The following is a 24,310-nucleotide window of genomic DNA, read 5'->3' on the forward strand; positions in this document are numbered from 1 at the left end:
ATAATTAAACACTTTAAATTTTCTACAATGAACACATATTACTATAATATTTGAGAAAGTTTAAAACTTTTTAAACATTAAAAAAATCACTTACTTTGAATTGGAAATAAATGTTTCAAGATAGTTCTACTTGATATCACCCATTTTACTGCTGCCAGTGCCATAGTGAATCAAGATGATTATCAGTTAGTATGAAAGAAGATGATCTGAAAAGAAAGTGTTTTTTAAAATCTGCTTCTAGGTATACCTATATTTCATCCCTGTGTGAGAGAAAGAAAAGTCAGTATTACCTATGATAAATTAAAGTGACACAATACACTGAATATGACAAAAAAGGATCACTACCTACAACTACAGCACCTAACACAAAACTTTTCAACAACTTTCCAGAGTTCCCACCATGGCTCAGTGGGTTAAGAACTCGAATAGTATCCATGAGGACGCAGGTTTGAACCCTGGCCTCGCTCAGTGGGTTAAGGATCTGATGTTGCCAGAGAGCTGCAGTGCACTGCTGTGGCTGTGGCGTAGGCTGGCAGCTGTTTTGACCCCTCCAATTTGACCCCTAGCCTGGAAACTTCTATATGCCACGGGTGTGGCTGTAAAAAATAACAATAAAAATAAACAACTTTCCATTCCCATGCAACACAGGACAAAGAGCAACATCCTCAAAATATAAGATTAAAAACCCCAGCATTATGTCCACTACTCTTTTCCTTAAATGGGAATTTCTCAGTACCTAGTGTAGTTCCTTCCATTCAATGAGTGCTCAACCAATGTGTAAATAACTCTTAGAAACAGTCACTCACACAGGCTACAAGTCACTCACACAGGCTACACTGGGAATTCTCCTTTCATAAAGCTCTTATGTCTGTGTACTACCTCCCAGGTACCACACACAAGATCTTCTTACACCTCTTAAGGTGGTATTCTGTTTCTGACTAAATGAAATGTTAAACGAGAAGGCCTAGCCTTGGCTTATTGAATACTTATTTAAATATTAGAAGAATGCATATAAACACCTAAAGTCCCAAATACAATTTCGTCTCTTCAAAGTTCTTTAACTTTCCAAGGTGCTTCCATCATCATTTATTTTGCTCTCCTATTAATCGGAAGAGGTATATTTATTTTCATTCATGAAGAAACTAAAGTAAAAAATTTAACTTGCTTCCAATAATTTTAGAATCAATCACTTACAAACTGGGCAAGTTTGGGCAATAACCCTCTGTTCCTTCCACAGTAAAATGGGGAAAAACAACCAAAAACTACCAGGGCTGTTGTGAATAAATGACATACATCCCTTGTTTCCAAATGACCTCGATGACTTTACCCCCCCAACACCCGAATGGTGATAAGATCGTATTTTATCAGTCTTATTTGCTATATTATGCAGGTTGATTGATGAGCGTTTATCAGCAGTGCCACCCGAGTTCCTACAGTGTGCTTTTTACAGTTTACAACCCATTTTCCTATTCATTACATGCTCTTTCACAGGTCCGTGAAGGAGTCATCTCCATTTTAAACATTAAGAATAGAGGCTCAGAGAGGTCAAACGGTTTACCTTCCCACTTTAGCGCTGCTTAATAGGTGGACCGCAAACCCTTATCTTCTGCCCACGAAACGAGGAACAACTTAAAGGACATTAAGTCCCTTCTGTCCGAGACCCAGAGGTCAGATTATTCACCCCAGAGAGCAATGCAGAGAATAACTCCCTTGGCCCGGAATTCAACCTTGAAGCCCAAGCTGCGGAGAGCCTCAGAGGTATGGAGGTTTAGCACCTTCGACCTGGAGGCGAGCCCCCACAAGAAGCCACACGCGGGCCCTTCCGCCGGACAGACCGAGTCTGGTGACGCCAGAGGCTTTATCCTGTTGCGGACGACAGATAGGAGACCTGACATCTGCCGATAAACCTGGGCCTGTCCAGTTTCTAGGGATTCCTAAATGGGAGGAGGAGTGGGGGGGAAGCGGTTACCTCGACTTCTGCTCACCACGAGCCCGCCATCTTGCTTCCACCGGGGTCACGGGAGACTCGGCTCCACGCTCCTTCCTGGCCCGCGGGGCACTCTGGGAAATGTAGTCTCGGCCGAAAAGAGCTACGGATGCAACGTGATGCCGCGTTTAGTTGCAGCAGCTTGCCTGCGATATTACCGGAGTTACTCAAAAAACCGAAATTACTTGTTAGAAAGTACTAAGCACTGTTTTTAAAGTTTATACTAATAATTAGAGGGACTGTAGATCCCTCCTTGGATAAGTTAAGGTTTCCTGGGGGAAATGACATTTCAGAGACGAACTGAAGAGGGGGTGGGGTTAGATTTGACGTTTGAAGTGGGGAAATGTGCGACCTTTCGACCTAAAAGGCCAGCCGTCTGTTCTAAGAACTCTGCCGGTTATTCATTATGGGTGGAAGACTTGTGCAGAAATCCTGGAACTTGTCTTGTATCTTAGAGGGAAATAAAGGCCCCCTGACCTTTGCATTTTGTTCTCATTGCCAGCAAAGCCCTTCTCACACCTCTTCTCGTGACTACTGACTTACTCTGTGAAGGTCTTACTCAAATATCATCTCAAGAGAGGACTACCTTATTAAAATAGCCTTACCTGCCCTTATCCCATTGCCCTCCTTTCTTTTTTTATTACATTTACCATTATATGGCTCTATGTTATTCTTTGTTTCCTTGTTTAATGTTTGTCCATTTTGCAAGAATGAAAGATCCATGAAGGCAGGGAGGATCGGGTATCTGTTTCCTTCTATATGATATATAAATCCAACATCTAGAACTTGGTTTAGCCTCATTGTAGGCTTCCAACATTTGTTGAATGAGTAAAACAGTTAAGTAACACTGCAGGTATTCAAGACAGTAAATGATTGGAGTTCCCACTGTGGTGCAAACGGGATCAGCAGTGTCTTTGAAGAGGTAGGACATAGGTTTGATCCCCTGCCGGAGCACAGTGGATTAAAAGATCCAATGTTGCCCCACCTGTGGCATAGGTCACATGTGGTTCGGATATGATCCCTGGCCCAGGAATCCATATGACTCAGGGAGGCCAAAGGAAAAAAAAAATAGTAGGTGATTGACTGGTACGGTTTAGCCTGGGAATATCTTTCCCCCATGATCAGCAAAATTCGGATTTACACACATTTTTCTGAAAAGGATTCATAGCTTTTGTCATGTAATCAAGGGGGTTGATAAACCTCTCAAACATTTAAGGACCTTAGTCTTGAAGTGATTAACATTTAAAATAAGAAAATATAAAGAAAAATAAATGTGGAGTGCTGTGGTGTCTCTCCTCACTTACCACAGACCCTCAGTTTGGTTCTGTTGCTCATCTTTGCTCCTGTAAAAGCCCACAGTGAGGACCCATCTCTGTCCCTTCAAATACTGTCCATCCTTCAAAGCCACCCCGTGATGTCTTTCCAGACTATGCTGTAGGAAGAGATAGAGGAGAAACACATTTGTATGAACAATCAACTGGACTTGTCAAACATTCACTGTGCAAAGCAGAAGAGGGACGACAAAAGATAATTCCACAGGACCCATATTGATGAGAGTGAAGACTACAGACCAGTACACAGACTCACTTAGTGGAGCCAGAAAAGTTTCACAAAGCTCAGACCAGAAAAGAAAGCATCCATGTTTGTGGGACGAGGTAGAGGCAGTGCTAGGCTGAGGGGACAATTTAAAAGTCTAAAGAGGGTGGAAGTAGCTTACCATCACTGGAGTTTGGTGTGGATGAGAGTGGCAGGAAATGGGGTGAGTAGGAGCCAGGTCATGCTGGGCTGTGTAAGCCTTGGTGGTAACAACATGGAATGAGGACACAGGCCCATGTGTAGATGTTGCTCTAAGTGCAAAAAGGCATCACTGAAAGGTCTTAACACAAAAGAAGCAACATAATATGATTTTTTTGTTTTATTTTATTTTTTTGTCTTTTTGCCATTTCTTGGGCCACTCCCGAGGCATACGGAGGTTCCCAGGCTGGGGGGTCAAATCGGAGCTGCAGCCACTGGCCTACACCACAGCCACAGCAACGCAGGATCTGAGCCGCGTCTGCAACCTACACCACAGCTCACGGCAACGCCAGATCCTTAACCCACTGAGCGAGGCCAGGGATCGAACCTGCAACCTCATGATTCCTAGTGAGATTCGTTAACACTGCGCCATGATGGGAACTCCATGATTTAGTTTTTAAAAAGATTACTCTGGCTGTGAGAAGCAGTTGGGAAGAGAGGCAAGACAGCGAGCACGTGAAATGAAGCTAATGCTGCCCAGCAGTCAAGTTAAGAGATGATGATGCGATGGAGGTGGCAGCAGTGAAGATGGGGAGAAAGGAAAGCAGTCCGGTTACGGTGTGAAGGTCGCAATGATGGATTGATTAGCTATGGGAGTTGAGAGAGTAGGAAGACACTTCGGGTGATGCGTTAATAATCGGCTTGAAAGGAGGTGGCTCCTTTGAGACAGGGAAAACCGAAAGAGGAATAGGGGCTGTCTAAGGAGAGTAGAAATGAGCAATTCCATTTGGGAGTTGTTGAGAGTGAGGTACCTCTGAGATAGCCAAGTAGGGTTTTATAATGAGGCGTTTTGTAATGAAGCAGCTAGTTGGACAAATGTGCCTGGAGAATAGCGGTTAAGCAAGATGTAGATTTAAAGCCATGGAGATGTTGAGTGCACATAAGGAAGGAGTGTAGAAAAAAAAAAAGGAAAAGGACCCAGAACCTGACCCCAGGGAATCCCAACATTTAACGGTCTGGTGGAGGATGGCATCCAGCAAGGGCCCCTCAGAAATGTCAGGGAGGAAGGCAGTATGAAAACCAAGAGTATGAGAGTACAAGTAGCTAAGAGAGGGAGTTCCCGTTGTGGTGCAGTGGTTAGCGAATCTGACTAGGAGCCATGAGGTTGTGGGTTCGGTCCCTGCCCTTGCTCCGTGGGTTGGGGATCCAGCGTTGCTGTGGCTGTGGCTGTGGTGTAGGCCGGTGACTACAGCTCCGATTTGACCCCTAGCCTGGGAACCTCCATATGCAGTGGGAGGAGCCCCAGAAAAGCCAAAAAACAAAGAAACAAAAAACCAAGTAGCTAAGAGAGGCGGGTCAGGAAGGGTTTCGAAGCCGTAGAGTTCAGTGCCATCAAGTTGAAAACTATGATTTCCAGTCCCCGCTGTGGCACAGCGGAAAAGAATCCAACTAGGATCCATGAGGATGTGGGTTTGATTCCTGGCCTCACTCAGTGGGTCGGGGATCTGGCGTTGCCATGAGCTGTGGTGTAGGTTGGGGACCCGGCTGGAATCCCTTGTTGCTGTGGCTGTGGTGTAGCCCAACAGCTGCAGCTTCAATTTTTCACCCCTAGCCTGGGAACTACCATATGCCATGGGTGTGGCCCTAAAAAGCCAAAAATAAAAAATAAAAATAAATAAATAAAACCATAATTTCCAAAAGCACAAACTTAAGTACCAGTTAATAACTTAACTGGTAATAACTTACATTGTCCTACGTAAACGTAGCTCAAATTCATGCCAGTAAAATGACAAAACAGACAAAATTGTGGAACTTTGGTGTTGACCTCAAATCCATCCAACCCACTGAAGCCTTTTGAATATACTATACATCACAGTATATTCAAAGGAATGATGAGATTGTCCAAATTGTGGTCTGAGTTTGCCTTTGGGGAGATAAGAGAAAAAGTAGTAGGTGAAGAAAATGTCAAATGGTTTTGTGATCAGAAGGTAAGAAGAGTAAGTTTTCTTTTTCTCTCTTTTTTTTAGGGCCACACCCGAGGCACATGGAAGTTCCCAGGCTAGGGGTCAAATTGGAGCTGCAGATAACAACTTATGCCACAGCCACAGCAACGCCAGATCTGAGCCACGTCTGTGACCTACACTGCAGCTCACGGCAACCCTGGAAGCTTTAACTCACTGAGGGAGGCCAGGGATTGAACCTGCATCCTCATGGATACTATTCAGATTCTTAACCCACTGAGCCACAACAGGAACTTGAGGAGTCAGTGTTCTAATTGGAGAATTTTAAGTGAGGCTGGGTCTTCTTAGCCTTGTCTCTCCCTTTTTTTCTCCATTTTCCCCTCTCTTTCTTCCTCCTTTCTTTTTCTTTCTCTCCTTCCTTCTCTCTCTCTCTCTCTCTCTTTTTTTTTTTTCCAGCAGCCTATCTTCTGCTGTCATGCGTGCCCAGCTGCCCTGTCTTGGTTGGTTTAAGGGGCCTGCAGTTGCTTGACTGTGCCAAGTGACTGTGTGGTGGCTATGCCTGCAATTGCAGAGCTGATGTGGGGGCGGGGGGGGGGGGACTCTTAATAGGTCCAAATTACTGCCAACTTAGAGCTGTATTCTCCAATCAGCTTTATTAGTAACAAAGGAAATGTTTTTATTTTTGTTTTTGTTTTTTCCCTTGTTGTTTCTTTTTTTTTCTTGGTTTTTGTTTTTGGCCACACTTGCAGCATGGGGTAGTTCCCAGGCCAGGGATCTAACCTGCACCACAGCAGTGACCCAAGCCACAGCTTTGACAATGCTGATTCCTTAACTGCTGTGCCACCAGGGAAACTGAAGGCAATGTTTTGTGCTGCATCTCTTTCAACAGGTTATAATTTCAGGAGCAGAAACTGGGTGTTATTTATTGGCCTCCTCAAAATCCAACAGTCTGGAATCCGGCACACCTGGGCCAACTTAAACCCCAGCAATCTGGAATATCGAACACTTGGACCAAAAGAATTACAACAGACAGGAGGAAAGATGTTGGTATTGGGCCAAAAAAAATTTTAGAAAAAAAGAAATAAGGGAAGTACAAGACAAGGTTGCTCTTGCAACTGTTTTGTTTTTTTAAGCAGATCAGATTATATGGGACTGTGACTTTCAAGCTTTGGGGAGCTTGTTAAAAACAGGGATGCAGAGTTCCTGTTGTGGTGCAGTGGAATTGAATCCGACTAGGAACCACGAGGTTGTCGGTTCGATCCCTGGCCTCGCTCAGTGGGTTAGGATCCAGGGTTGGTGTGAGCCATGGTGTAGGTTGCAGACAGGGCTTGGATCTGGCGTGGCTGTGGCTGTGGCGTAGGTCGGCGGCTACAGCTCCAATTAGACCCCTAGCCAGGGAACCTCCGAATGCCACGGGTGCAGCCCTAAGAAGACAAGAGACAGGAAAAAACAAAACAAAACAAAACGGGGATGCATGGGACCTGTGGCTTGCACTCAAAAGATCTTGGATAGGGCTCCTGTACATGTATGTTTAACCAGCCTCGGAGGTGATCAGCAGGCCAAAGTTTGAAAACCTCTGCTCTGGAGTATATCAGATCCCAAATCATTTTACTCGGAAGCAAAGCAAAGTTTTCAAAACATTGCTAACATCCTGGGAGTAGATGGACAGTTTTCTGCAGAAAGCAGGTGACACAAGTGAGAAATCAGTAGGATTGGAGAGAGATAGGTGATGGTGGGGAAGGAGAAGGGTGATGAGAGTGAACTGAAGGAAAGCTTGGGTGGGGCACACCGTGTGGGAAGACCTAGGAGAACAGTTTAGGCTGGGTCGGCTGAGTAAGCACTCACAGAACAAGTCACACAGCAACTGAGCCCCAAAGATATGGAATGCAAACGGTTCTCTTGGGAGCCTGAAAGCATGACACACAGAGGCACAGGAAAGAGGCTTGCTTTTAGAGTTCCTATTCCAGCCAGGTTTCTGGCGAAGCCTTGAGTCATCATCCTCAGAAATCCTGTTTCCACTGGGAACTGGTCCAAAGGAAGGAATACCCGCCTCTGTCCACCTTTATAGAAATATCACGGAAGGTATGACGAGCTCTACAGGATGCCTTCTCTGGTGCATGTCCTTTAAGCTCTCCGTGGCTGGGATAACATTCATCAATGCTATGGAAAGGAGTTCCCGGGTGGCTCAGTGGGTTAAGGATCTGGCATTGTCACTGTAGGGGTTTGGGGTGCTGCTGTGGCTTTAGTTTGATCCCTGGCATGGGCATGGCTGAAAACACCAAAAAACCCCAAAACAAAAACAGGAATGCTTTGGAAAGCAGAAAGCCCTAAAAGGTCAGCCTTATTCCTCTGACTCTCCTGAGTTTCGTCTTTCCTTGAGATAGGGCTCCTATGACCCTGGATGATCCTACTCAGATCCTTCTTAATAGGCTGGCACTGTGTTGGTTAACAGTTTGTAAATGCTCAGCTGTTTATGTTGAAGTCAGGCTATGAGGTAGCAGGCAGTTTTTTTTTTTTCTTTTTTTAAAATCAGTGTGCAGTCTTCTCTTCCTCCCCCAACCACTTCCTTCCTGAGTCAGTGTTCACGAACCCTCTTCTCACAGATACTTTTCTTAATCGCCCACGAAACAGTTTTCCTCTGCTACAAGAAAAAATAAGGGTACTTGCAAACAAATACTTCTGCCTGAAGACTATTGGTCATCATTGAAACAGGACCTCTATTACAGGTGATTGAGCTATGATTTCCCAAACAGATCTACTCTATTGTGTCTCTGAAAAGCATGAGACAGTTTATGAAAAAAGCCCCGTTGTTCTCCAGGAAGTCAGGTTGAAAAATTTAGGGATGAACATAAATAAACATCCTGTGTTTTCTGTAAGCATTCACTTAGGGATCATGAATTCATGGCAGCCATTCTCAAACAGGTGTTTATTTTCAAACTGAGCTCTTTGATTCATTCCTTTGGTACTTTTGGAGAGCTCTCATATTGCAGGCCTTGAGCGAGGCACCAGAGATACAGTGCTGAGCAAGATAGAAGAGATCCATGACTCTGACGAACTCAGGTATATATGTCCCAGGATATTCCTTGCAGGGTTAGCGGTACTCATGCATCGGCTATGATAAAGTAACAAACCTGAAATCTTTGTGGGTGGGGAAGGAACAGGAGGCACTTTAAAATAGTATTCTGAAGAGCAAGATTTGCATAGAACAGGAGTCCTCTAATATCTCCAACACAGCATTTTTTTTTTTTTGCCTTCTTTCCTGTATCATGATGCAAAGGCACTTGGAGTTTGAGTCCCGAAAGGCACAGAGCCTGGAAAAAACATGGACAAGAATGAGCCCCCCCCCAAAAAAAAGGATTGATTAGCTAAGAGTTCTGCCTAGCACTGTTTAGCTTTAGTGAAGCTCTCTGGTCACTCTTACTCATTCAGTACCCCATCAGCATCTTTTGAGTTGAGTGTATGAGATCATTCTTGATCAGCATGTCAAGAGCTTTGAATATCTCTTAGATTGGACTTCTAAAATTAGTGAATTGGATAATTTTATGTTTTCAATAGGTAACACATCCATACAACTCAAAATCCAAAAGGTACAGGGTATAGAGTAAAAAAAAAAGTCTCTTTTACCTCCTGTTCTCCAGCTGTTGAACCCCCCTGCCCTGAAGGAATTGATTCAATTAATTTTGAAACTATCCTTATTTTATCTATATTTTACAGATACAGTAAGTAGGATGCTTCACCAGCTTTCTTTCTTTCTTTTTTTTTTTTTTGTCTTTTTGCTATTTCTTTGGGCCTCTCCCGTGGCACATAGAGGTTCCCAGGCTAGGGGTCGAATCGGAGCTGTAGCCACCGGCCTACACCAGAGCCATAGCAACGCGGGATCTGAGCCGTGTCTGCAACCTACACCACAGCTCACGGCGACGCCGGATCGTTAACCCACTGAGCAAGGGCGGGGATCGAACCCACAACCTCATGGTTCCTAGTCGGATTCGCTAACCACTGCACCATGACGGGAACTCCTTCACCAGCTTTCTAACCTGAGAATAAGCACTTCATCTCAACCCTGTGGCAACCTGTCCTTCTAGAATATATCCTGTTCTACAGGACTTACATGAATCAGAAGTTTGGATTTTATTTTTCAGATGAGTACAGTGTGAGCTGTTCTCAAGGGAGATAGAATGGGAAAAACAACTGGATGAGATCTGAAAAAAATATATTTATATAATTTACATATTTAAGAGAATTTCATGCCATCAAACCAGTCTCTGCCTAACAAGGTTATATTGTCAAGTTTTAAAAAATCTGGTTTCCTAAAGAAAACTGTATCTGGTTCTCATCAAGATTACAAAAATAAGGAGTTCCTGTCATGGCTCAGCAGAAACGAATCTGACTAGCATCCATGAGGACACAGGTTTGATCCCTGGCCTCACTGAGTGGGTTAAGGATCTGGCGTTGCTGTGGTGTAGGCTGGCAGCTATAGCTCTGATTCGACTGCTAGCCTGGGAACCGCCATGTGCCTCAGGCGCAACCCTAAAAAGACAAAAAAAAAAAAAATACAAAAGCAATAGCCCTTGCTAAGTGCTAGGTAGTGTTCTAAGTAGTTGATATATATCACTGAAACTTAACAATCACATGAAGTATACTTTACAGGTGAAGAAAATAAAAGATAAGTTAAGCAAATTCTAAGGTTTCAAATCTAGGTGAAGCTTCAGGGCCCTTATCCTTTTTTTTTTTTAACTATGTATACATTCTTTTTTCTCACATTATCAGGCTCCATGACAAGTGACCAGACATGGTTCCCAGTGCTGTACAGCAGGATCCTATTGCTAATCCATTCCAAAGGCAGTAGTTTGAATCTATTAACCCCAAATTCCCAGTCCCTCCCACTCCCTCTTGGCAACAAGTCTGTTCTCCATGTCAATGATTTTCTTTTCCGTGGAAAATTTCGTTTGTGCCATATGTTAGAATCCAGATATGGGTGAAATCATATGGTATTTGTTCATCTCTTTCTGACTTACTTCACTTAGTATGAGAGCCTCTAGTTCCATCTGTGTTGCTGCAAATGGCATTATTTTGTTCTTTTTTGTGGCTGAGTAGTATTCCATTGTGTATATATACCACATCTTTTTTTTTTTGTCTTTTGTTGTTGTTGTTGTTGTTGTTGTTGTTGTTGCTATTTCTTGGGCCGCTCCCGCGGCATATGGAGGTTCCCAGGCTAGGGGTCCAATCGGAGCTGTAGCCACTGGCCTACGCCAGAGCCACAGCAACTCGGGATCCGAGCCGAGTCTGCAACCTACACCACAGCTCACGGCAATGCCGGATCGTTAACCCACTGAGCAAGGGCAGGGACCGAACCCGCAACCTCATGGTTCCTAGTTGGATTCGTTAACCACTGCGCCACGACGGGAACTCCATATACCACATCTTCTTAGTCCAATAATCTGTTCATGGACATTTAGGTTGTTTCCATGTCTTGGGTATTGTAAATAATGCTTCAATGAACATACAGGTGCATGTGTCTTTTTCAAGGAAAGTGTTGTCCGGATATATGCCCAAGAGTGAAATTGCTGGGTCATATGGTAGTTCTATGTATAGTTTTCTAAGGTACCTCCATACTGTTTTCTATAGTGGTTGTACCAATTTACATTCCCACCAACAGTGTAGGAGTGTTCCCTTTTCTCCACATCCTCTCCAGCCTTTGTTATTTGTGGCCTTATTAATGGTAAGGGCCCTTACTCTTAATCTGCATGATACTTACTATCCATTCAGATAGAGAATAGCCAAAAGAAGACACATGGCAACATTTTTTTTTGTTTACTCAAAATCTTGCGTTCTCAAATTTTAGGACCTATCAAAATTATCCATGATGTTTTTCCACGAGTTGCAGGCATCAGCTCTGACCTATAAATTTAGAATCTCTAGGAAAGGGCTCCAGGAATGCTTATTTTAACCGGGATTGCAGGTGATTCTAAGGCAAGTGCCTCTAAGCATGATTCTAAGGCAGGTGCCTCTAAGAATGACAAATGTCATACCTGTGGCAGTTTGTGTTTTCCAAAGTGGGTCACAACCGTATCTTCTATCACACATCCTATGATAGTTTCTAGAATCTTGCCATTCTTCTTTAAAGAAAGGGAGTTCATGTCTCCTACCTTTCCAACTGGGTGGCCTTTTGTGACCAGTCAACCAATGGATTATGGCAGGAGTGATGCTATATGACTTCACGGCTGAGTCCAAAAAGGTGATTTGGCTTCTACTTTTGCCTGCTGGAACACTCATTCTTGGAGCCCAGCCACCATGCAGTAAGGAAGCCCAAGCTGCCCCAGGGAAAGTCTCATTTGGAGAGGAACAAACAGCCCATATCAACTTGCCAGTTATGTGAGCCGTCTTGGAATTGGTTCTGTCCCAATCAAGCTGCGCAGGCTGACACAGCATGGAGCTGAGATGTGCCTTCCCCGCGAAGCCATGTCCAAATTGCAGATTCAAGAGCTAAATAAATGATTATTGTTCTTTTAAGCACTAAGTTGGGGCTGAAATGATATGCATTAGATTACTGGATTAATACCCTTCTAACCTCATATTCACTCTGCCTTTTCTTCCTATCAGGGTAAGTTCTGGGGCCTCTGTGAAATATTCTGAAAGTATCCTTGTCCAATGTCATATACTTTCCCAGATTTTTCTAATTACAGAACTACTCATTTTAGACTTCTGGTTATTTGAAGTTATCATTATCACCTCTGAAGCTTGGCGTCTCATCTAAAAAGCAATGCTAATAAGAGAGCCTAGGAGTTCCTGCTGTGGTGCAGCATAAATGAACCTGACTAGTATCCATGAGGATGTGGGTTCCATCCCTGGCCTCGCCAAGTGGCTAGGCTATCTGGCTTTGCTGTGAGCTGTGGTGTAGGTCACAGGCATGGCTCAATTCCTGCTCTGCTGTGGTGCAGGCTGGCTGCTCTAGCTCCGATGGGACCCCTAGCCTGGGAACTTCCATATGCGGCCCTAAAAAGAAAAACAAAAAAAAAAAGAGATCCTACCTTTTCTTTTTTTTTTTTTGTCTTTTTGCTATTTCTTGGGGCGCTCCCGCGGCATATGGAGGTTCCCAGGCTAGGGGTCCAATCGGAGCTGTAGCCACCAGCCTATGCCAGAGCCACAGCAACATGGGATCCAAGCTATGTCTGAGAGCTACACCACAGCTCATGGCAATGCCGGATCCTCAACCCACTGAGCGAGGCCAGGGATCGAACCCACAACCTCATGGTTCCTAGTCTGATTCATTAACCACTGAGCCACGACGGGAATTCCCCCCATTTCTTTAATGCATTTTTTTTTTTCCCCGTTATAGCTCAATGCCATTTCACAGGCTTTTTTCTAGGCCTGGCATGCTCTTCCCTACCAGGTCAGTTAGATTCTTACTCATCCTTTAGGATGCCCCTTCTTTGAGAAGCCTTCTCTGAATTCTCAAGCAATTAATGCCTGAGTGTTCAAATAGCACCTTGGAGGAACCTCTATTATGGCCCTTAACACATTGGATTGTAATTCCTGTTAACTTTCCTCTCTTCTCTGCAGGACTGAGTTCCTGGAAGGAGGGTCGGCCTCTCTGTATTCTCATCCATTAACATAGCACCTTGCACACCTTTATTCACCACTATCTACTGTCTGTACTCCTGTGCTAGGAAACGTCGTGGCTAAGTGTTAATGGGTGCATGTTTTGGCAGATCTGCCTGGAAAGAAAACAGCTCACTTCCCGCACAACCTTGGAAAAAGTGACTGTCTCCATTTGTAAAGTGGAGGAAAAACCTTGAGGTTGCTATGACGATAGAGTAAAATAATACCCTCCAAAGCCCATAGCAAAACAACCAATCAATCATCAGGATGCTATGAAATGCTTTCCCAACATTCCCATTTTGGGGCGCCCTCACTCTAATCCTCCTTTGGTCCCCCCCGCCCCTGCGCTCTAAAGGTAATCCCTCTTTTAGGGATTACACTAGGTTCTCTAATCCTCTTCTTGGTCATTCCTCTACCTAGCCACACTGCAACTCAACCATGAGGTCCTGGCGTTCAGAATCCATTCTTATGCCCTGCCCTCAACCTTCTCCGAATCCCTTTCTTTTAGCTTTCCCAGGTCTGAGGAATGTGCCAGAGAGCCTCGATTTATGCAAAAGTTAAACAACAGAATTCTGACTGTGTTTTTCTGGTTAACTATTGAGACCCACAGTTGGGAAATTTGCAGCCGAATTTCGGTCTTCTCTCTTTGAGGAAGGAACCCGCGGATCAACTTGACCTCAGTGATTCTTGGCAGCAGCAGCCCCGACTGCGCATAGTGCAGTAACGTTGAATGAACGAACGAATGAATGGATGAATGGGCTACGTCTGCGCAGAGCCTCTGTTACGTCGCCCACTGGTGCGGGCGTGGCCGCGGATAAGAGGCCTGCTGGGCGCTGGCCACCCAGTCCCAGTCGCACGCGGCAGCATCGGCCACGAGCGCCAGAGCTCCGCACCGCCCGCGCCACCTCCCCCAAGTCCCTGCCCCTACGCGGCGCGTCACTTCCGCCACCCCCAGGCCGGGGCTGGGGCGGGGAACGCGGGGGAGGGGGCCAGGGCCGAGGGAAGCCCGCCCGCGCCCGCGCCCGAGCAGGGACTACATTTCCCGAGGGGCCTCGGCGGCGGCGGCGGCGGCGGGCGCGGCAACGTCCCCCGGAAGTGGAGCCCGGGACTTCCACTCGTGCGTGAGGCGAGCGGAGCCGGAGACAAGACCAGAGGCCGTACTCGGGATTTGACAAGATGGCCGGGCTGCCCCGCAGGATTATCAAGGTAACCGCCCGGGCTGGCCTCCGGCTGCCTGCTTTGCTCTTGTGCGCTCAGCGGACGGGACAGCATCGCCTCTCGCTCCCTCTGGCCTGCAGTCCGCGCTGGAAGGCCCGAGGCAGAGCGGAGAGGGTCCGGCCGCAGCGGCGAGGGAAGTCGGGCGCTGGGGAGGGGGCGCCGGGGAGACTTCCGGCCGCAGTGGGGCACTCCGGCGGCGGGGATCGGGGGCTGCTAGGCGGCTGTCGGCCGAGCGGGGCAGGCCTGGCCTGCGCTCTGGCGGAGGGTGGGGCCGCGGGGTTGCGGTGTTCTGGGCTCGCGCCGCCGCGGGCCTCCGCGATCTCTCAGACCACCCGAGAGCGCAGACCGCGGGCGCGCGGGAATCGCGGCGGGGCCAGACTCTGGGTGGGGGTTGTGGCTGGACTCGGCCTCGTATCCCCGTCTCGGCCCGGGCGGGAGGGCGGGGTGCGGCAGCCCCAGGTTCAGAATGAATGAACCGGGAGGGTGAGGCCGGGCGGGGCCCTGTTCCCCCGGAGGCGGCTCCGGGAGGGCCGCGCGTCCTGCGGCCGCCGGCACATGCTCGCCCCCGGCCGCCGGGGTCAGGGGACCTGGGGGATCCGCGCCCTGCCGCCTTCGCTTCCGCGAGCTTCTCTTCTTTAAATGCATTCCCGTTCGTTATCTCCGCGAAGTGATTTTACTCTGGTTGGCAAACTCTTTCGGAGCGTTTTCTTTTCAGAGGAAATAGTTTAACACAAGAGCAGGCCGGGATTGGGGGGTGGATTGCGGTACAGGTATGGGGGCCCTCTTGAAATTTTTTACCTCTCGATTTTGTACGCTTTATTAAACCGTTCTTCGGCTGTTCCTGAATATATACTTTGACAAGTACGAGTGGAACCATGAGAAATTCGATATCTTGCTTTTGTAAATTGTTTAACAAATTCTTTTTCATCAAGTCCTCAGATGCGAAATGTTACTTGCAATCCACAAAGCCAAAAAAAAAAAAACCAAAAAAACAAAACACCTTGAGATTTTTGGTTAGTGTTAGTGAAGGAAATTAGTTGAACTTATGTATTGCTTAATATGCGAGTTAAAGTTCCTAAATTGCAGCATCATTTTGCTTGCCATAACCTGGTAAGCGTGTATTTAATCTAGTTTATCCTTGAAGTTTAGGGGGGAGATGCATGCTAAGTGATTGACCTGTTGAAGGATGTGTAGTGCTTCGTGCAGTTGCAGTGAGTTATATTTGAGAAGCGGGTATCTCTGACCCAAAATTGCTTGATAAGACGTGTTTTGTAAGGTAGAAAGTCTCACAGATTACAGAAGTAGAACAGTTATTGTGTGCTGGAGTCTAACGATGTGTAGTGTTGTATAAAACCTTCATTTGTTGTATTAAAAGGTTTGTATTAGACTCTGTCCAAGACAGTTTAATGGGTGTGTGTATTGGAGGGTCCTTACAATGTGGTTTCAGTTGTAATGCAATCGCATGGCCCCAGTGATCCTGTTTATGGAGGCCCCCGCTGAAAATGAGGGGTGGAGGATGGAGCTGTATACCAAATATCCTTGGATTTTTACTTACTGTTCTTTAGGTCATCAACTAAGTACACAGTACACATTGACATTCAAGGTAATTCCCCTAAGTGTGCAGTGAACTAAAGGCTTTATATATACTTTTCCATTTTTGCTTAATGCTGGAGATATTCTACAATTATTTGAAAACCTTGGATGGAAAACTAAATTCTGTGTGACCATGTGTATAAACTTACAGTTATGGATAAAGCAGTAAATTGAAGACCTCATCATTCAGTTCATTTGGCGTACAGTGACTTAGTTTACAGTGGACTTTTATGTTTTACTGTTTAAACCAAGACAATGATAATTCATATATAATCTTAATTTTACAGTCATCTTGATAGTATCTCTCTAATGAAAGATGCCTTGGAGTTCTGGTGTGGCTCAGTGGTAATGAACCCGACTAGTATCCATGAGGATTCTGGTTCGATCCCTGGCCTGCCCAGTGGGTTAAAAGATTCCGCCTTGTGGTGAACTGTTGTGTAGTTTGCACATGTGGCTCGGATCCCGAGTTGCTGTGGCTTTGGCTTAGGCCTTCAGCTACAGCTCCTATTTGACCCCTAGCTTGGGAACTTCCATATGCCTCAGGTGCAGCCCCAAAAAGACAAAAAAGAAAAAGAAAGGAAGATAGGTGCTTTGATTAGATGGTTTTACTTTAATGCCATTTATTACTGTTTTCTCCAGTCCCTAGGAAGGATTTAAAGGTGATAGTGTTTTTTTTTTCTAGAGCATATGCATATATTATGTAGATGTCTCCATAATCAACAGAAATGTGTGTGTATGTATATTTATATTGACATTTACTTATTTTTTGTTTGTTGCTTTTTAGGGCTGCGCCCGCGGCATGTGGAGGTGCCTAGGCTAGGGGTCCTGTTGGAGTTACAGCTGCCAGCCTATGCCACAGCCGCATCACATCTGCACCGTGTCTGCAACCTGGATCCTTAACCCACTGAGCAACCTCATGGTTCCTAGTCAGATTCGTTTCCGCCGTGCCACAACAGGAACTCCATAAGTTTATATTTTTTTATATCAGAATTTTTAAAAAACCATTTGTCAACCACAGTAAAGGTTTTAGGTGGAATATGGTGGTGGTGGTAAGTGGGTATACCACACTGCTGTCCTGAATGATGGGAACATACCATCTGCATCGGACAGTGAGGTACCTTCACCTCAAAATGGGCATTATTTACATTTGCAAAATTCTTCAACCTTTTGGTAGCTGCAGACACCTGGTAAAGTAGAAAATATGTTTTATAATCTAGAACTCCATTCAAGGGACTTTCTCAGGGCCTTAAAGCTGGCAAGAGGCAGAACTTGGATCTTGACCCAGTGTGACCTTCTTCTGCCTCTTATTGTCATGAAATGACATAATAAATATAAAACAATCGTGACTGTACACATACAGGATTTTTTTTTTTCGTCCTTCTAGGGCTTCACCCATGGCATATATGGAGGTTCCCAGGCTAGGGGTCTAATCAGAGCTGTAGCTGCTGGCCTACACCACAGCTACAGCAATGCCAGATCAGAGTCACGTCTGCAACCTATACTGTAGCTCACGGCGACACCAGATCCTTAACCTACTGAGCGAGGCCAGGGATCGAACCCACAACCTCATGGTTTCTAGTTGGATTCATTTCTGCTGCGCCACGGCAGGAACCTCATAAACTGATTTTTTGAATTACCATTTACCTAGTTTCTGTCCCACTTGGATTCCCATTGCCAATCCAGTAGCAAATTCTTTATATTTTTCAAATTATATCCTGACTCAGACACGTTTCCCTACCTGAAATGACTGTTCAGTTCCATCATTTGTTGTCTGTCTACCATATTGGCCTCCTTATAAACATCAGCTAGTGTTACTTTTAAAAATAATAGATCTTGTCACTCACCTGTTCAGAACTCCACAAAGGTTCTTCATCACACTTAAAATAAAATTTTGCCAGCCCTCCATGCATCTGGGGTCTGCCTGCCTCTGAGATCATCTCCTGCACTTCTCTCCCTGGGTCCCTCCTTTGCAGCCACCCTGTTGCTTTGCTGAACCCTGAACAATAAAAGGCTCCACATGTTCTAGGTACAGGGTTTTCCTCTGTTTATTGCATTGCTTGCTCTGTCATATTATTTAGTTCTTGGCTTACATATCATATCCTCAGAGAGGTTTATCTTAACTGTCCTAAAACACAGTCCTCCTCCCTCCCCCTTAGAGGCTCTTTATCCCTGTATTTCCCTCCCTTCTGTATAATAGTTGTCACTACTCAAAGTTATATAACTTAACTGGTTGTCACTACTCCCACTAAAGCTCCATGAAAGCAGGGATTCTTTGATGATTTTGGCATTGCTCAAAAGCTTCAAACACATAATCTACAAATTTAATGCCTAGATACTGAAATATAACTGATTGAATGAATGAATAAGTTTCAGTTTCTTTGGAAGAAATTTTTAGGAGAGTTATTCTATATGATAGGACATTGTTACTGCTTAGTAGATTCTATTGAATCTATGTCTGAGCTAAATGTTTCTAATCCTACTCATAAATTTATTTTTAAAAATTAGTCTTTTATTTTGTTGACTAGGAAATACATAGAACACCTTTGAAAGGTTCTAAAGGGTACATAGAGGAAAAATAAGACTCTCTCCTCTCGCATTCTAGTTCCTCTCCCAGAACAACCACAACTTTTTTTCTTGTCTTTTTTTAGGGACACACCGAGGCATATGGATGTTCCCAGGATAAGGGTGGAATTGGAACTGCAGCTGCCTGCCTATGCCACAGCCACAGCAACACCAGAGATCTGAGCCATATCTTTGACCTACACTGTAGCTTGCTGCAATGCTGGATCCTTAACCTACTGAGCAGGGCCAAGGATTGAACCCATGTCCTCATGGGTACTAGTCATGTTCTTAACCTGCTGAGCCACAGTGGCAACTCCACAACCACTACTTTTATTGTATATTCTTCTTGAAAGACTACAAAGACGTAGGGCTTATATATAGGCCTATTCCCTTCCTCCCAAGTAAATACTGTTACCTTATTTCCCCTTCTTTGCTTCCAGATATATCTTGAAGTGACTGATTTTTTATTTTTTAAAGGGCTGCTTTGTGGAACCTTGTGGTTAGACCTTAATTTGACTATCTGCTTATTGATATATTTTAGATTGTTCCCCATATTTTGCTATATAGCCAAAGCTATAATGCATAGTTTTATATCTAGTGATACTTTGCACATGTATGAATTATACCGAATCTTGGCGGTTATGTTTAGTTAGAATTATAGGATTTTCTTTTTTTTCTCTCATTTTTCCTGGGCCAAACCTATTTTAGACTCTAAAAGTGGCAGAGGGATTAAAGCTTAAAGTCACATAGGTTGAAAGGTACCTAACATAAGGGGTCTTCCTTTATCTGTCAGTAAGAACCACAGTTATTGGGGAACAAATAAATGAGATCTATAGTTGAGGCCCCATCAAAAACAAATTTATTTCAGCTTTACATGTTACATTGACAGGATGGCATTCTAATTTTTTTTTATTTTTTTTTGTCTTTTTGCCATTTCTTGGGCTGCTCCCGTGGCATATGGAGGTTCCCAGGCTAGGGGTTCAATTGGAGCTGTAGCCACTGGCCTACATCAGAGCCATAGCAACGCGGGATCTGAGCTGAGTCTGCAACCTACACCACAGCTCACGGCAACACCGGATCCTTAACCCACTGAGCAAGGCCAGGGATCGAACCCGCAACCTCATGGTTCCTAGTCAGATTCGTTAACTACTGAGCCACGACGGGAACTCCAGGATGGCATTCTAATTCTTAAAAACTTAATATGATCTGACTTTGTATTGTGACTTGAGTTTTTTTTTATTTTAATAATTTTGATTTTTACATATACAGATTTTTTCCTGTCCCTATTTAAACGCCATTCACTTGATATATATTCTAGTACATAAGGTAGTTTGTAGTAAGAAAACCAATTCAGAAAGCTGACCCTGGAGTTCCTGTCGTGGCTCAGTGATTAACAAATCTGACTAGGAACCATGAGGTTTCAAGTTCGATCCCTGGCCCTGCTCAGTGGGTTAAGGATCTTGCGCTGCCACATGAGCTGTGGTGTAGGTTGCAGACGTGGCTCGGATCCCGCATTGCTGTGGCTGTGGTGTAGGTCTGCGGCTACAGCTCCGATTAGACCCCTAGCCTGGGAAAAGAAAACTGACCCTTTTTTAAAGCCCTGAAAATCTTTGGCTGATAGTGTTTTTTTACCATTTAAAAAAAAAAAAAAGACATGAAAAACTCACCATGGTGAAGATGGACTTTTTATAAATTGTAGTTAAAATATCTTTAGGCAGCAGATAAAACTTGTATAGTAAAAATTTGAGTAGAAACAGTGTGGTTTTTAGTTCCTTTGGTCATCTCAATTTAAGAATTTTCTGACTCTTCCTAGGACAGTAAACTATATTTTTTTGCGCAGGCTTCTGAGGATTCAGGTTCTTGATAAGCTTATTTGTGAATCCTCTTGGTCTCCATGGATTCCAGGCTAAGAATCCCTGAACTACTTTTAGTAGTGATTAAACTTTTAGGCTATATGGATATTTAATATACGAGCTAACATTTTGATTATGGAATGTAGGTATAATTGAAAGGAAGTTAAAAATAGTCAGTTGAGTTATTTTTAAGCTCCTCTTTGTCAAGCACTTTCTTCAGTACAGATTGATCAACTCTCACACAATAGAAATTGAGTTTTGTCACATTGTTAAGTACTTCCTGAGTATCTAGCATGCTCAATAATGATAGCAGAGATTTGATGCATTTGATTGTGGGAGTTCTGAGTTTCTTCCATGACTTACAGCCATACGCACTGGAGAGCACTGTTCTTTGCCTTCTCTGATGAGGAGATGGTAGGCCAGGGAAGTTGGATGACGAGGATTCCCGGCTTGTGAGGCAGTATCCTTTTCCCCTCTGTCGAACCTTGTGGTTTGTTTACCCACGGGTAAATGGATATAAGAAGAAAATTAGGGATTCTGAATGTACATTTGAATCTGTTGCTGTGAGTTATGGATGCATATGCACTGTAGAAATAAATAGCAGACCCAAGGAAATGAGGATGGCATCCAGCAGGGGCTTTGGACTTGGCAGTTGTCGTCATCATAGTTCTGATGTGGGTGCCTAATTACTAAGTTATATAATTGTATTTTCTAAAAACAAAATGGATCTGAAAGGCATAGTGTATGTAGTAATGTTACATCAAAAAAATCAGAGTTCTTTTTTTTTTTTTTTTTCCTGTACCAGAGCTGAGTTGGAGTGGTGTTACACAGTTGCAGTTTTCTTTGCAGGTGTGGTATATGGAGGGCATGGACATGGATATGCAGAGTAGGAGATGAATAATGGGGAATCAGTTAATTTCAGCTGAAATCTTAGTAACTTTAAAAAATGCTTCCCAATTTTTTAAAATGTTAAGTGCAATCATCTTTAATTTGTAGATGAGATCGTATGTAGGACCACCAGAGTCTAGGAGAGTGGGATCTGTGGCCCTGGTATCTCTGGGGACAGAAACCATTAATGTGTGGTTGGAAGAACTGGATAGTTGGTTAAGAGCCCTTATTGTCAACAGAAAAAATTACATTACCTAATTTTTTAAGAGCTATACAACACCATTTAGGGCATTGTCTGTCTGTTAAAGTCTTGGATGTAGCCATTCTAAAATTCCTTAGGGATAATGAGGCATAGAAATTTTTATTATTCTGACTTGGCTTGTAACTAAGATGCTTCTGAATAATTGGGATTTGGCTGTAATTTAAAGTATTTTAGACATTGGTTTTAGAATTTAATGTTGAAATATTTTGCTTTTTTTTAATATATATATGATTAGCTATTTCTTCAGCTTTTCAAACTCCTTTAGTTTTCAACACCATAACAGTATGTCACTATCAAAGGTTTGGTCTGTTTTGGACAAAACTATTTTCAAAGTCTTTACAGTCTAGTGATTGAAGGCATTGTGGTCAAGAAAATACTAGAAAGAAATGTAACAAATGTTATCTTTGTGTCTTGAAAGTATGGTTCCTTTTTATTTCTTTACAACTTTCTAGGATTTCTTTATAGTTTATACTAAGGAAAATGTTATTACTGTAAAGTCACTGTGCTTGGTTTTTTTTTTAAATAAATTTTATTGCAGTATAGTTGATTCAGAAAGTTGTGTTAGAGTCAGATGTATAGCAAAGTAAATCAGTTTTACGAATGCGTATATCCATTCTTTTTCAGAGTCATTTCCCATATAGGTTTTACATAATATTGAGCAGATTATCCTCTATTATACAGTAGGTCCTTGTTTCCTATCTATTTTATATATGGTAGTGTCTATATGTCCATCCCAACCTCATTATTTATCCTCCTGCTCCACACTTCCCTTTGGTAGCCGTGAATGTCGTTTCAAAATCTTTGAGCCTGTTTCTGTTTTGTAAGATCTTTTGTATCACTTTTCTTAGATTCCACGTATTAGCGGTTTCATGATATTTGTCTTTCCCTGTCTGAAAGTCACTGTGTTTTTAGTGACCTTTAAGGACCATTGGGATTACCATCCTTTTTGCCTTTTTTTTTTTTAAACCTTTTACTGTAGGGCAGGGGCAAAAATGGCTTTAGTAAGCTGGTAAAAGCCCAAGGCCAAATTCAGTCTTCAGACTGAGATTTGTCTGTCTTTTTATTATCTATTCATAAAACATGTTTCAGTTCAATTAAATGGACATTTATTGAATGCACAGTATGAATTCACTAAGCCAGGTGAACAAGATAGGCATCCTGATTAGTGAAAAACACAGTTGTGAAATAAGAAATTACAGTGAGGTGTGTTGTGAGAGCAGGAATGAAATATTTGGGATTTATCCTAGTCTAAGGAAAGGTATTTGTTGAGGAAGTATTTTTAAACTTGAAGAGAAGGAGGGAAAGTCGACAAATGGAATAGCAGTTATGAAAGCAGAAAAAGGGGTAGGGGGTGGAGAATATGCATAGCATATTCCAGAAACCCAGTATGTGTGGTGGGGAGTGTTTCATTGTAGATTAATTAGAGGTTTTCGAGCAAGTGAGTCCCTGTTTAGTGATACGGTTTGCCTTAAGATGGCATGCCTCTTCCGGGGTGGCATATTCCTCTCCTCTCCTGGGTCCCTGCATTTGGGGAAGTTTGGGGTTCCAGCGAGAAGGAACTAAAGAGAAGGTAGGAAAATATATTTGAGGTGTCACCACATCAGACCATAACCACTCTAATGTGAGTTTCAAAGAAAATTTTTTTCATTCAGTAAGCCTAAAAATAGAATTATCTTACACTTGTTATATGAATTGAATTTTGTGTGTTCCACTCAGGAAGGGTATTTGTGCCTACTTAATTTCCACACTTGCCTTTAGCGAGAGTAAGGAAACATGCTTTTCTAATAAAAGTCCCGCCTATACCTACACATACTGTAGTTCTTGCTTTGGCTTTTTTTTTCTTTTAAAGTTTGTTTTATGGCTGCGTCGTGGCATATGGAAGTTCCCAGGCCAGGGATGGAATCTGAGCTGCAGCTGCGGCCACACGGATCCTTTAACCCACTCTTCTGGGCCAGGGATTGAACCCGTACCTCTGCAGAGAATGAGCTGCTACAGTCTGATTCTTAACTCACTGCACCACAGCAGGAACTCCACTGCTTTTTTAAAAAGCCATTTTATTTTACAGTTGGAGGCACAGTGATTTATAGCTGTAAAGCTTGAAGTTTTTTACCTTCGGCAATAAAAGAGCTATCCTTATTAAGTGATCCCCACTCTGTCTCCCTGTCTTTATTTTTGTGGTTCAAATAAGGGTTAAGCTAAGGCTACAATCTCCAGTCAGGTTCCAGCCACTTGATTAGAGAGAGATCTGAACACTTGGCCAAACCTTGCTTATTTCTTTTTTATTTTATTTTATTATTTCATTTCATTTCAATTTTATTTTATTTTAATTTAATTTAATTTTATTTGTGTCTTTTTGCCTTTTCTAGGGCCGCATCCGCAGCACATGGAGATTCCCAGGCTAAGGGGTTCAGTTGGAGCTGTAGCCACTGGCCTACACCACAGCCACAGCAATGCCAGATCCAAGTCGCATCTGCGACCCACACCACAGCTCACGGCGACGCCGGATCCTTAATCCTCTGAGCAAGGCTAGGGATCGAACCCGCAACCTCATGGTTCCTAGTCAGATTCGTTAACCACTGAGCCACGACCGGAACCCCAAACCTTGCTTATTTCTTATCAAAATCTTTTCCATTTAGTTGGGCCGTCTGCTGAT

General features: G+C 43.6%; 2 protein-coding genes across 3 annotated transcripts in view; one reads left to right on the forward strand and one right to left on the reverse strand.

Annotated features, from left to right (window-relative positions):
- MRPL42 (mitochondrial ribosomal protein L42) overlaps positions 1-2,048 on the reverse strand; it is a 30,123-nt gene extending 28,075 nt beyond the window's left edge. Inside the window, exons 1-2 of one of the 2 annotated variants that reach the window (XM_047788295.1) lie at positions 1,970-2,048; positions 95-206 (exon numbers count right to left, since the gene is read on the reverse strand). In XM_047788295.1, coding sequence (XP_047644251.1) covers positions 95-164 — 70 coding nt within the window. In that variant the 5' untranslated portion in view covers positions 165-206; positions 1,970-2,048. Of the gene's footprint in view, positions 1-94; positions 261-1,969 lie in introns of both variants that reach the window. The other variant, XM_047788294.1, reaches the window with a different exon arrangement.
- Positions 2,049-14,307: 12,259 nt separating this feature from the next.
- Positions 14,308-24,310, forward strand: part of UBE2N (ubiquitin conjugating enzyme E2 N) — a 37,514-nt gene continuing 27,511 nt past the window's right edge. The window contains exon 1 of the mRNA XM_047788296.1: positions 14,308-14,487. Coding sequence (XP_047644252.1) covers positions 14,458-14,487 — 30 coding nt within the window. The 5' untranslated portion in view covers positions 14,308-14,457. The remainder of the gene's footprint in view (positions 14,488-24,310) is intronic.

This window comes from Phacochoerus africanus, chromosome 7 (assembly GCF_016906955.1).
Source record: "Phacochoerus africanus isolate WHEZ1 chromosome 7, ROS_Pafr_v1, whole genome shotgun sequence".
Lineage (NCBI taxonomy): Eukaryota > Metazoa > Chordata > Mammalia > Artiodactyla > Suidae > Phacochoerus > Phacochoerus africanus.